This window comes from Papaver somniferum, chromosome 2 (assembly GCF_003573695.1).
Source record: "Papaver somniferum cultivar HN1 chromosome 2, ASM357369v1, whole genome shotgun sequence".
Classification (NCBI taxonomy): Eukaryota; Viridiplantae; Streptophyta; class Magnoliopsida; order Ranunculales; family Papaveraceae; genus Papaver; species Papaver somniferum.
Genome location: NC_039359.1, coordinates 186,147,664 through 186,162,396, shown reverse-complemented (window position 1 = coordinate 186,162,396; position 14,733 = coordinate 186,147,664). Strand labels below are relative to the sequence as shown.

The 14,733-nt window shown below is 35.3% G+C and overlaps 1 protein-coding gene across 1 annotated transcript; it reads left to right on the top strand.

Moving 5' to 3' along the window:
- The first annotated feature begins 1,800 nt into the window (after positions 1-1,800).
- On the top strand, positions 1,801-6,791 carry LOC113350006. The gene is made up of 15 exons (XM_026594062.1): positions 1,801-1,911; positions 1,998-2,075; positions 2,161-2,244; positions 2,345-2,515; positions 2,764-2,832; positions 3,017-3,143; positions 3,260-3,332; positions 3,511-3,627; positions 3,789-3,908; positions 4,052-4,070; positions 4,334-4,412; positions 4,552-4,859; positions 5,469-5,584; positions 5,662-5,755; positions 6,533-6,791. The coding sequence occupies exons 1-15, from the start codon at positions 1,825-1,827 to the stop codon at positions 6,590-6,592; spliced, it is 1,602 nt and encodes a 533-aa protein (XP_026449847.1). The 5' UTR covers positions 1,801-1,824; the 3' UTR covers positions 6,593-6,791.
- The last annotated feature ends 7,942 nt before the right edge of the window (positions 6,792-14,733 follow it).

The following is a 14,733-nucleotide window of genomic DNA, read 5'->3' as shown; positions in this document are numbered from 1 at the left end:
TATAGAAGTACAGTAAACTTTTCACGCGGATCAGGTCACGTTTGCTACTACAAAGCTTGCACAATATATGACTATGGTCTGCTGAGTTTAAATCCCGAATAGGGGACTGATTCCTATTTATCTCATTCTACGCTTATCGGACAAAGCTGAAATTTTAGTATGATGTTTGTATATATTAAGGTTACCTACTGTAGAAATTTCATGAAGTTATGATCACTTTAGGTACACCAAAGTGTGAGAAATCCGGAACTGAATTCTGTATGCACGTATTGAAAGTAGTCGGGTTCTGAGTAATGTATATTTTTAATGAACCGTTGGAATGCTATGATTTTTGAGTGTGTTGTGGAATATTGAGTTGTAAGTGTACCGTAAAAATTTTCAAGAGGATCAGGTAAGTATTAGTACTGCAAAGATTGGACAATCTGAAACTGTGTTTCGGTGAAACCGAATTCCTTTACAGCTATCTTCATAATTTGTTATGTCATCATGCATTAATTGGCTTGCTACTTTGCATGGGTGTCATTGAGAATCACTATCACTTGTTAAGTCCTCTTATTTAGACACATACTTCTCTTCTATTCTATATGCCAAAGTTCAATACAGTGGCGTACTTCATTCCGTATTGGCGTGTTTTAGCCAATTCATACGGTGCTTTTGTTGCAAGGAGTTGCTAAGGGATTTTCTTTGATTAACAATTTGGCTAAGTAGCTCTGCGTGTTAGTACTGTGTAATATAGTATCACATTTTTTTATCATGTTTACATTAGACTGTTTGGTGTTATTACTATCCTTGCTTTGTTAAGTTCTAGTATTAGTCTAAGTACTAATGTAGCTAACATGTCAGACCATAGAATGGAAAAATCCAGCCAACCTGCTGAAAACAACAAGAAGAAAAAGAATGTTAGGAAGAATAATAATACAGAACCGGAAACGGAAGTGACTACGAATTATAAACCGACGATATTGTTTAACACCATTTCGTGGCCAACGTTATCATTTGAAAGAATTTTCTGGTACGGGTAATCATGCGGAAAAGGCTGAAGAATTATTTAACATGCGTCATGCTTCTTTGAGGAATGTAGTTGAAAGATTGTTCGGTGTTGTGAAGTCTCGTTTCTTGATCTTTAAGTCTCAACCTCCATTTCCGTATCAGGTGCAAGCGGAGATAATGACAGCTTGTGCAGGCCTACACAACTTCTTATGAAAAGAATGCCGTTCAGATGAGTTTCCGGTCGAGGAAGAGGAAGAGGAAGATATCCATCTATCAACGCTTGTAAATGACGATGAAATTTTGACACAACAAACTCAAGAACAACAACGTCAAGAAGCTAATGCACGGAGAAAGAGTATAGCGGATGATATGTGGGAAAATGTTCGTGAACAAAGGGAGTTAGAATTGTATGGAGACCGTTAAATTGAAGGGAAAAAAAATTATCTCGTTGCACAAAATAACATACTATTGATACAGAGATATGATCATTTTCATTTATTTTTTTCTTTTGATTAAAGATCAACGTTATTTGCAAATAAGGGTTTATTGTTTCTTAAAACAGAATGAGTTAGGAGTGAACTCTCTCAAACTCCCCCAAACTCCCTCTAATAAACTCTCTCAAACTCCCTACACTCCCCCAAACTCCCTGAACTCAAAAACACAAAACTCTCTCAAACTCCGTACACTCTCTCAAACTCTCTCAAAATCCCTGAGATTTAAAATACACTCAACTCCCACGAAATCACTCGAGGACTAACCCCCTGTCAGTTGGTTTCTTCTTAAATAATATCCAAAATAAAACAAAAAAAGAAGAAGCGGAAAGTAAGAAGAAAAATGGGTACTCTCTCGATTGTTGAATTCGACGAACTTCCATCCCCGGCTCATTTCTTCTCTCACATTGAATCTAAAAGCATTCCTGCGGTAATTACAATCTCATTCACGTATTTCCTCCCTTCTTTCATGAGCATTAACATCACTTAATTTTCTCTTAATTGTTTGGAATTTAGGTATTTCATGGTTGCGTTAAACATTGGAAATGTTTTTCCAAATGGAACCCTTGTAAAGGTGGTCTCGACTATTTACAGGTTTCATTTCACCTACATCACTCTCATTTATTCATTGAATTTAGGGTTTAGTGTTTTATTACTTACTTCGAAATTGTGATTACAGGAAAGAGCAGGGTCTTCTATTGTGGAGGCTATGTTGTCGAGAACAGCACCTGTGTTTTATGGTGATCTTAGAAGTCATGAGCGGGTAAGTCTTATATCATTCTTAGAACTGGTTTTTGCGTTTTGAATGTGTAAAGATAACTAGAATTCATGCATTATATTGCAATTTCCGCATATTATTGTAGGTTCCGTTGCTGTTCTCTATTTTCATTTCATCTTGTAAAAAGCTAAGAAGTTCTGATAATGGTTCTGGAGTGTCTGTTGATCAAGAAGGTGTTGGAGTGACAGAGCCTACCTTAGAAGAAGAAACTTGTTTGCCTTCTACCAGTTCTCTTCATCAAATCTACTTAGCGCAGGTTGTATTGCTTACCTGGCTGTGTGTTCAAGCGTGACTTTGTTGGCTGGCAAAAAAAGGATGAGATCCAAAACACCCGGGGCATTACCGCTAAGTGGCCAACGCGTGTTTATTCTTAGCCCTTATTTTCCCAACGCTATGTCAAGTGCTGTGTCGAATGGGATATAAAAAGCACGTTTACAGTTTGTTGATCTTGGTGTTTGTTTTCAGTTGGTTGAAGTCGGACTTAAGGGTGCTTTTATGATATAGGTGCCAATTGTGAATTTGGAGAATAAGGAGAAGTCTCAGTTGGACATTCTACGAGAAGACATTCAAATGGTTCGCATTCATTTCATGTTGAGCTTTCTGCTTGCTTATTTTTTGTTTCAATACAGTATATAACTTTGCTAAAGTAAGGAGAGCTCAGTACCAGTAAAATTTATGCACTTCTACTTGGTGTCATGTGGATTTGGTCAAAAGTTGATTTAGGCAGTACTGGTTTTGTTTTGGTTTGTGGATGCAGCCAAAAATTCTGAAGGCAAAAACATTAACTTCTATCAACTTGTGGATGAACAATGCAAAATCAAGGTCTAGTACACATTATGATCCAGACCATAACCTACTATGTGTGGTTGCTGGATGCAAACAAGGTACTCAGTTATGTCTGTTTTGATTGATTGGTTTCATAGTACAGTGATGGTTGCCCAAGTTGTGGGATTACTACCAAATAGCCCACTGATTGCCATCTGTTATTTCTCCATCTCAGTTGTTCTGTGGCCGCCTTCTGCCGTTTCATCATTATATCCAATGGCTATATACAGTGAGGCCTCAAATCACAGGTATGGTAACTCTCCATCGTCAATCATGTGAAAGATAATTACTGATGTCGTTTAAGTTCTGGTTACTTTTGGGTCTGAGGATCAGAAACAAGTTGCATAATCCATTTTTTGAAGAAACTGGATTTATCTCATATTTCTTATTCTGCATGCTATACTTATACTAATTTCTGTTTGGTAGTTGTGTTGATCTAGAAAAGCCAGACTTGTCAACTCATTCAAGAGCGCAAAACTCTATGATGTACTCCCAAAAAGTTACTCTGCAAGCGGGTGACGCACTTTTCATTCCTGAAGGCTGGTAATAATTTTGTTTCTTCCATTTTGCATAATTTTTATTTTCTACGCTGAGTTTCTACATGTTTGTATGATTGTTGAAGGCACATTCTTCTTGTAACTGGTTGGTCAGATACATCTGTAATTCGAATTACTCAAGGAGTGTTTGCATTCTCATCTGAACAGGTTGCACCAAGTGGATAGCGACGACGTCACAATAGCTGTTAACTTCTGGTGGCGATCTAGTATTATGACTAGTTTACCAGAACACATGGATGCATATTATCTACGCACTATCTTAAGAAGGTCTTTGTTTTCCTTCAGTTAATCATTTTTTTTATCACCTTCTGTTTTTGCTTGTTAGTAGTCTGTACTTGGAAGATGGACTGACTTCCCTTGTTTATTTTCCATTTTCCGAATTGTTCTCCACATCATTAATTCGTACAAAGATTGGTGAAGACGGAAATGGTAAGCAGTATCCTGCTTATCCTGCATTTATGTTTGGCTTTTCTCTATGCATGATATCGAATTTTATTACAGACGTCTTTGCTTTACTACAAACTCGATGTGTTAATAATATACATGAAATAAGTTGCTCTTCCCACCATTTGAGTCATAATAAAATGTGGTTAGACATCATGCTTGACCAAAATATATCAATTTTTTCTTTTCGTCATTTATCAATGACATTTTTACTATAAATAATGTTTCTTGGAATTAATATAGAACAGGATCAAATGTTATATGAAACTTCAATTAGTATTGAGAATTCCGGACAGGAGGATTCTTGCCAGGTTGACGACGGACAAGGTTATTTTATGCCCTTACATGAAATCTTCCATATAATTTTTTTACTCTTTTCATTGATGTCAATTGTGACTAACTTCACGTAAGGAAACTAGCCCCTTTTTAGATACTTGACATCCAAAACTTTGTTTTGTCGTGGCAGGTCAGCGTGAGCACAATCTAGAAAAGAACTCGTACAGTGAGCAGTCGCAAGGGACCATTAAACATAAGAGGATAACGATACAGCAAATGGACACAGTTTCCCTGCAAGCTCTTCATCAACTTGTTTCTTTAGTTCATGATGGAGTGAACATTGCTAGTCAAAGTGAACAACTGCAATCAACACCAATGGAAGATGAATGCAAGAAGGATGTTCATCCTAATCCATTTTGCTTGGAAGATGATCCAGTTGCTAAGGTCATTTCGGCTCTGGAGCCACTTCAACTTCAAAATGTCTTGCTTGGCATGGTGGTAGGTTTGACACTTATACTGGTCCCATCAATTTCAAATTTTCATGAGCATTGGTCATTCTAGCATCTAGTTTTATGTTTATAGCTAGATTGTATCTGTTTGTATGTCGACAACAGTGTATCAAGAGAAAGGCAGATACACAGTGCATGTTGAAAACACAAGTAGTGAAGCTAAAGCAAAATTATATTGTCTGTATTGTTGGGTTTTGGGTATATACCTTTACACTCGTATTGTCTATTTAGCACAGGTTCGGTTGTTTTTGATTCTTAATAAGACTGGTCAGTCAAGTGATTCAAAGTGCCGACTGTGGTATGAAACGCAAACTAGGGTTTAGAGTTGACCCTTATCTTCATTCTTCTCCTCTATTCCGAAATGTTTGCGCTTCACTTTGGATAATAATCAATCTATATGCTAAACATGAAAGTTTCTAATAAGTTAACCGTATCAAAGAACTTTTTGTGCGAACTAAGTGCTTTACGAAAATGTTTAGCTGAGGTTGACGGGCGAGTGTGTTGATAATTGCTGACTTGAATATCGACTCCCCTTCACTCCCTTATCCTTGGGGATTGGCAACTAATTAAGTTTTTTTCTTTTTTTTTTCTCTTCCAGCATAATTTTCCAAGAACGTTGGAGGCACTAATACTGCAAATGCTTTCACCTGCGTCAGCAGAAGTACTGACGAGGAAGTTTGATGAAATAGATCAATTGACGAGTCAAGGAAACCGGTACATACAAACTCTTACTGCACCAATTTGGTTCCTCGCCTCATAAATTAGGCCTCACTTTTTGTTCTTACTTACAGGGATGAATTCTACCAGGCTGTTTATGGTGTTTTTGATGATCAATTTGCTGCCATGAATGCTGTTCTGAATGGCAAAGAGTCATTTGCACGCCAGGTGATTGTTTACTCTATTGGCTGATTCTTCTTTATGAGTAGTCTAATATCTGCCGTTTCTGCAATAATTACTAGCTTATCAAATGAACGCCCTTTCTGTGGTGTAATGTAAACAATCATCCTACATATATACGACCATTAGGAAGTGGTGTAACACCTGAAAAATTCTCATATATGGCAAGTAGCATAATGAGTGTGATTTTCTCATAGTAGCATACTTGATTTTCCTTCCACGTGCCAACATATTCCACAAATAGCTTCTAGTTGGAACCCATCATAGACCAGTAGTGTTGCCCTAACTCGTTCTGCATATTTAGGATTCTGGGCACTGATTTGTCTGCAATTTTGGTTGCCAAATGGTTTCTTAGAGATGTGAAAGGAGAAAAAAATGTTCTCTTTGTGGATAAGCAGATTAAGATGGAACCAGCAACAAGAAAATCACATATATTCTTTTCTCTTTTTCTCTCTTTTCTGGGAGTGGTGTCTTATATCTGTTGTCTGTGAATCTGTGATGCATGCAGCGCATATAGTTGCACAAACATATCCATCGCTGTTTAAGTTTCAAAACTCAAATGAGCATACATATATTAACGATTAACCATTGTTATCAAAGTTGCACAACTAAGTAGATATACATCAAATCATTAGTAATATGTGTTAAATGACTCATTCATTTAGTATTGAACATCTTGTTGTGTTAGGTTGTGATATATACTTTCCAAAAAATAAACAGATTGAGAAATTAATTTTGTTTTCTCTTTTATTGCTTGTTTTGCAGGCGTTCAAGAATGTACTGGATAAATATTTGGGAGTAAATTTTGATGGACAAAAATTGTAAGTTGGGTGAGATATCTTATCAATCTGAAGTGGACTACACTACTTAGATTTGTTTCTCACTTGTTTTAGATTATGTAGGATGCAGAACATTGTTAAGAATCAAATGTCTTGTCTTTGTCTGTAGTAGTACCTGCAGTTTTATCAATCAGTTTTGTGAAAACATAATTTCTGACTGAATGTATTAATATATTCTCTTTCCATTCTCTGATTTACTTACTGAAATCATTATTTTGTTTTTTAGGTTGTGGTTACATGGTACATATTGTAATACATTAGAAGTCAATGCTTTGTTCTAAATTTGTTGTATTTTGAAGCTCAAAATGCTTTGACCCTTTATCTTGTTTCCTTGTTTTCACTTCTTGTTTCATTACGTAGAAAACTTTCCTTTTCTACCCAGTTATATCATATACAATCTAGCTAGCTAATCTTTGTTTTTAGGCCTGGGTTCAGGTTAGAGTTCAGTTCACAACTTTCACTTTCAGATTATTATTATTATTTTATTTTATTTTTTGATTGTGCAACAAATTTAAGATGAATACCAGGTCACTTTATTGTTTTTTTGTATTGAACAAGAAATCTAAGATGGACTTTAGTGAGACTCGGTACCATGAGTCCATGATCTACTAAGCTGAAAATTTGCACACAACAAAATTCACACGACAAGGAGTGAATGTTAAATGTATGTGTTACTATTCTGTTTAGGAATGAACTATACACGAAGATGCTATTGCTAGGGGTCCATGAATATGTATGTTTTGTCATTTTATCTTTGGTTTCATGTTATTAGCTAGTAGTAACTGAATAGTAAGAGTGGTAGTTGGATGGTTGTCAATGAAAGGAGCCTATGTACTTGAAATGTGAATTTCCAGCTGAAGTGGAAGAAAGAAAAAAAAAGGATGGAGAAGAAAAAGCAGAAGAAAATAAAAGCAAACGTTTGGTAATTATTAGGTTGTAAGAACTCTGGAAGAGAGAAAAGAAAATAAGTAAAAGGATAAAGAATGAGGGAAGGGGGGACTATGGATATTTTCGTTTTTTTGGGAAGGTGAGATTCCATGTCATCATAAAACAACTTTGGTAAGTATTTCTTTTTTTTGTGAGACCCAAGAAGAAGAGAAGAAGCCTTTGGTCTGGTTGTGAAAAGAAATATAAAGATGGGCAGTCTTTTTTAACCTGGCGAGATTGGGATATACCCAAATTAATTGGGTATACCTATTTTATTCCCATCCAAATTAGTGTGCTAAGGGGTATCTAAAAGGTTTTAAAAGACCAAAATTGCTCATACTAAAAAACCATGCCGACTAAAACATATTCAAAAAAAATTTCAAAATCTTTCTTCAAAACTATAACTATACATGATGAGATAAAAAAAAAAAGCGAAGAATCAAAACGGATCGAAAATCGGCAAGGTTTTTTTTGTCGACTTTGCCGACTAAAATATAGTCGGCAGGGTATAAGGTTGAATACCGTGCCGACTTTTCATCTCTGAAATCAGCAGTTATAGGGTCCGCATGGTATTCAACCTTACCCTGCCGACTATATTTAGTCGGCACGATATTCATCCTTCTTATACCTTACCGACTATAGTTTAGTCGGCAGGTTATGAAATTAATACCTTGCCGACTAATTATGCATTTGTAACACCTTTCTCTATATGTCAAAAATCCTATAGCCGGCAGGGTTTTTTTTGTCGACCTTGCCGACTTTTCATATTTTCAGAACTGAAAATGTTGATTCCTTCTATAATTTTGAGTATAAAATCGCCCAGCAGCTCTACAATCCCATATTTATAAGTGTTTGGCTAGTACGATTTCATTTCCGTTACAAGTAAAATTCTAAAAAAAAAAAAAAAAAAAAGAAATCTCAAAAATCTACCCATATCCATGAGTTCAATCTAAAATAAAACCTAATTCCAAAATTTCAGTCAACTAATTAACTAACTAAATTAATTACCCTAATTGTATTTATTAGTGTTAATTAATCAAGGGTAGATTAACCATTTTTGTAAATATGTGGTTAAGGGGCTTTGTGTTTTACTTCAAAATGATCTTATCTTGTCTCATTTGGTATACCCCCATTAATTTGGGTATACCTCAATCAAGCCAGATTTTTTAACCTGACCATTTTTAGAGGCGACCCGAAAAGAATTAAGGACGATTTTTTTATTCCCATCAAATGAAAATGGCTATGGGGCGTCTTAAAAATAGAAAATATTGTCCTTCATCTTTATACTAAACCATTTCATAACCATAACATTCCTCTTTTCCTTGGTTATTCTACCCATTGAAAAGAAATTGGGTTATTTAACGGTTGGTACCCAGTAAATGTACAATACCTAACTTTGGTACCCAACATTTAAAATATTAAGGGTTGGTATCTTGACTACCAGTTGACCGTCAAAGACTCACTTGACTTGACTAATTTTAATTTTAAAATTTATAAAAAAAATTTATTTATTATAAGTTATTATTTTTCCATAATTGCCCTTTTTGAAGCATCCATGAATGTCTTCGCCGCTGCAGAAACCATCGACACAATCGTTCTTCCAGCCACCACTACCATCTTGTTCTCAATGTATATATCTCATCACCACTGATTTGATTTATTTTTCTTAAAGGTATTTGAAACCCATTACTCCAAATACTCCAAACTAATTATGTTCCGAACTAGCCTACACAAATTGGATACAACCACGAGCAGAATTTCCAAGCCCAGAATCAATATACATTAGCAGAACAAAAAAAATCAATGAACCCCCCATTCACACTATTTCAACAGTCACCCTCTAACAACCCCCACCATCAAACCTTCATTACTGTTACAAAACTCGAATAAAATCAATATAATCTGCTTAGTGGATCATGAATTCACCGAAGAAAAAAGAATGACTTGGGGATTTAACTTAAGGGATTAACTTTTTTATTTTATTTTTTGCTTACTTGATATTTATTATCGCAATAGTAAACCAACAGAATTACAAATGTTCAGAGAAAACAAAATGAGCTAATAACAGGCACAACAAAGATTAAGCAAAAAACAAACAAACAGAGAACCCATAAAGGGAGCTCATTTACACAAGATCAAAAAGTTAGCAAAAACGATAGTAAAGTAGCTGGGGAGACTCTAGATAGTCCAAGAAGATGATGTAGATTGTGAACTATATAATGAAGATGATGGCTGACAAAGTATGAAGAAATGGTGGATTTATGGTGAAATTTTCAACAAATTTTACCATAGTTTGATCAAACAATTAAACAAGCAACCCAAAAAGAAATCCACATAGTCAACAATAATCCAACCTGATTTCACCAATTTGATATCATTTGATCAAATCAATACGTTTCGTATTCAATAAAAACACCCCAATCAAACACAGCTCCTGCCAAAAAATTAAAAAAAATTTAACTGTTGATTAAGAACTCACCAAAATTGGGTTTTACTTTTTCGTTGAAACTCGGAAGGATTACTCTCAAAATTCCTAGTCATTACAACTACTGCTTCGAATAGAGTTCAGTTATTTGTTGATAGAGTAGAAGAGATCTAGGAATTTTGTTAGAAATTTTTTCACTTGTAAAAGAAAATAGACCAAAACAAGGTTCTTACCACCACCATATTCATGAGAAACAAATTTGGGGATAAATCAACCCTAAACCTGATTCAAAACTTCAATTGGTGGTTTCATTTTTGTTTTCGATTTTGAAGCAGTGGAGGTGACGCTGTGAAGTGTATGTTGACGGAGAGACAAAAGAATATATTGACGGAGAAAATTAGAACATAAAAAATAACTCTTTTCTTTAAGGGTGTTCCTTTATATACCCCCTGAAAACACTAACGGTACCCCTACCCGTTAGTTAAGTTAGTTAAAATTGGTTAATAAGAAAATCTTTAAATTGTTTGAATTCTTTTATATCCATACCCTTCCCTAAAGTTTCATTGTATGACCATAAAAAATCGGAAAAATGAATGAAACAACACATCTTCGTGAAGTTTCATTGTATGACCATAAAAAATCGGAAAAATGAATGAAACAACACATCTTCGTGCTTCCTAACTGTTCGTAGGATAACTAGTGTAGTACAGATAAAATATCTATATTATATTTCATCTATAATCTCTACACTAGCAACGTTTTGTATTTGTATTTATTGAAGTTTACAGTAAAAATTTCTACGGCTTGTTCCCAAATCATGACAGAGTATTGTACTTCTTCATCCCAATATTCGATGTCAGTCCCGGTATTATGCACCAGATTAAAGCTCTGAATTTGTTTTTCCGGATCAAACCTAAGAGTCCAAGATTGAACACGCGAGGTTTGATTATTAACGCGTCCTTGTCGAGAAACCAAGGACCATCATAACACACTCTTTTCCAGTCTTCTTCATTATAGATAGCTTGATAATAAAATAGCCTTTACTCGAAGGGATGAACTAGCACGGATCTACCTTCCATTGATCCATAAGATCATTCTTAAACTCATAGAAAATCAGTCCAAAAGTCTACCAATAACACTGAATTTCCAATTTAACTCTATCGCAACAAGCTCTGGATAGTTTAATCACAATATCACCTAGACGATTCACAGTTGGAGGTTCATCCAAAATCAGTAACATTGATTTTTAGAAACAACATTTCTTCGTTTCCCGAATAGAGAAGCAAAAGACATCTCAGAATTATATTCATTAGTTGAACTAGGGTTACCTTGTTCGCGCTTGAAGTTGCAATTGACAGAATTATTCCGCACTTGATTCTTGTATTCACGAACATCTCGTTGTGGTTTATACATCTTCTTAGCATTACGATCACGATAGGGAGGATCATTAGCAGGATTCCTCATCACGGGTTGCTATATCAGTGAATAATGTAGTTCTGTTTCAGAGGAAATATATGTCGGTGATATATATTCGGGGTACAAGAAAGCAAATGTTTTTGACGGGGTAGGAAGATTGGATTAGGGGTAGGAAGATAAAGAGGTACCGTCAGTGTTTTTAGGGGTATATAAGGGAACACCCTTCTTTAAACTTGTCAAATAACTCTTTTCATTTTTTGAAAATTAGAAAACATAAAAATAGGTTGGTCAAACTTGGGTTTTAACTGTCAACGGTTGGTCTAGGTACCAACCCTTAATATTTCAAATGTTGGGTACCAAAGCTAGGTATTGGACATTTGCTGGGTACCAAACGTTAAATAGCCCAAAGAAATTTCATCATATTAATTTTGATTGAAACCAAATATCGTCGATCAAACAAATTTTACGATTAATTGTTTAAAATTAAAATCCAAAATTCATTAACCTCAAAGTTGAAACTTAGAATATCAAAAAAATCGAGTTAAATGAACAAAACATATAAATGATAGTAGTTGTGATCCAAAATTAGGATTTGATTGCTTAAAATAAAAAATTGATCAGAATTTTTTCTAGGATATACAGTTGCAGAAACATAATTGGTAGGTAAAATAGATTGTTATCTACCGATTACTTTTGCGTCAAAAAATTCAATGGTTATGTACTAAAATTTTACCATAATCAGTAGATATCATCCACCCATGTCTATCACTTACGAAAATAGAGAAATCCGAAATTTTATTAGTTTTTCAAAAAATAGAATTTGGGGCTACTATCACAATCAGTAGATAATGAACATCACGAGACTACCGATTATGAAAGTGGAGAAATTCGAAATTTTATTAGTCTTTGAAAAATCAGAATTTGGGGCTACTATCACAATAGATAGATAATGAACATCACCAGACTACCGATTGTGAAAGTAGAGAAAATTCATAATTTTATTAGTCTTTGTAAAAATCAGAATTTGGGACTACTATCACAATCGGTAGATAATGAACATCACGAGACTACCGATTGTGAAAGTAGAGAAATTCAAAACTTTATTACTCTTTAAAAAATCAAAATTTGGGGACACTATCATAATCGGTAGGAAACGAACATCAAGAGACTACCGATTGTGAGAGTGGACAAATTTAATTTTTTTTATTAGTCTTCAAAAAATCAGAATTTGGGGATACTATCACAATCGGTAGATAATGAACATCACGAGACTACCGATTGTGAAAATAGATATATTCAAAGTTTTATTAGTTTTTGAAAAATTAGAATTCGGGGCTACTATCACAATCGGTAGATAACGAGGATCACCAATATACTTCATGTCTTTGTTCTCAATGCCTGTTAAAGTGGAATAAAAACGGACCCAGATAATGAGGGACTTTCTGTGGGGTTCTACTTCAAAAAAGAAAAAAATTAATTGAGTGGCTTATAACAAAGTAAATAGGCCTAAGAAATCTGGAGGAGTGGGCATCAAAAACTTAAGACTAACAAAAGAGCTTTATTAGCTAAGTGGACCTGTAGATATTCAGTTGAGCAAAATCATCTATGGATAAATCTCATTCAAGTAAAGATGAAAGGGAAAGAGTTAGATTTATTGGTTAAAGACTCTACATTACCTCAAGGCAGAGGTATATGGAAAGGGATTCAGAAGCAGAAGATAATTGTGGGTGAAAAGTGGGGATCTAACAACCACACCCAATACTTCGTTTAGGAAATCTGTATGGACTAACTCCAATATATTTTCAAGAGAATCAACTAGACAGACAAACTCAATCAAGGAAAATACATCCAAAAGTGATATCTCTATTTCTCAATGTAATCAGCAAATCAAACATATAGAAATCCGCGATCTTGATTAATATGAGAAACAACTTGAACGGTAACAAAGACCAATGTTCAAGTGTCAATCAATTTATTTCAACAACCAACGGTTGGAAAATCTAATTGATTGAACTACGCACAACCTGTGATATTTCAATTATATAGAAAATATAATGCGGAAAAGAAATAACACAGACACCAGAAATTTCGTTAACGAGGAAACCGCAAATGCAGAAAAACCTCGGGACCTAGTCCATATTTGAACACCACATTGTATTAAGCCGCTACAGATTCTAGCCTACTACAAATTAACTTCCGACTGGAATGTAGTTGAGCCCTAACTAATCTCACACTGATTAAGGTACAGTCGCGTTCCTTACGCCTCTGAATCCTAGCAGGACTCTACACACTTGATTCCCTTAGATGATCTCACCCATAACTAAGAAAGACGAGAGCCAGTTAGACTAGCCAGGATAACTTGCCTATATTATAAGCATCTCAATCTACTAGCCAGTTAGAGATGAACATTATATAACTATAGGCAAGTCATCCTTGGATACCAAACACAAACAACACTCTTCATCTTCATGTAAGACCAATCTATTCCTTAGCTTAATATTTTCAAAATATTGATGAATTGAGCATACATGCTCATTCCAACAAAAATCGAGAATTCTCAGTCAAGATGAAACTCTTCTGAAAATTCACGATATTGCTCGAACGTGCATCAGAAAATACTGAAACCCTCAATATGGAAACACGGACACCATGGAAACATGTGCACACCTTCATGACCGACCAGGGTCATTCCCATAGCTTGCACAAGGCCGGTCCCACATGTTTTCATAATTCTGACTTAATTTGCTCAATTGCTCATACTGGGCCCGAACTCTCTCCAACCAACTGGGGGATTCTCCGAATGACCAACAACTGGTCCCGCGACCACCAAGAGCCGGTCCCATGCTCTCTTGGTCGGTCCTCATCTCTCATACCTAGGTTTTATCACCTAATGCTGAATCCAACAATATTTCAATAAATAATGAATCCTGCAATAAATCATCGTTTTTTCACCAACTCTCAAACTGAGAACCCTGGTGCGTGCTCACTCGAGCACTGGGCACCCATGGACGCTCATCATTCCGTGTGGTTGGACCCTCCTCACTTATGACCAATTTTCAGCAGTTCACCAATTGATGAAGGATTGATAAAACTAGGGTTTCGAACAAACGCTCCACGAATCACCATTCTGAGCAAGTTCAAACACAAAATAATGTTGATTCAACAATCAACATCCAAATTAATAATATTCGGTAATTCACCAATATTTTTGATTAATATTTTATTGGGTCACGACACTAGTAAATAATTCGTCGAATTGAGTAATACTTGCTCAGTTGCTCGAATATTGATCCAACCATCAATGTTCAGTAATTCATCAGTAGTTTATCGAATTGAGCAACACTTGCTCAATTGCACGT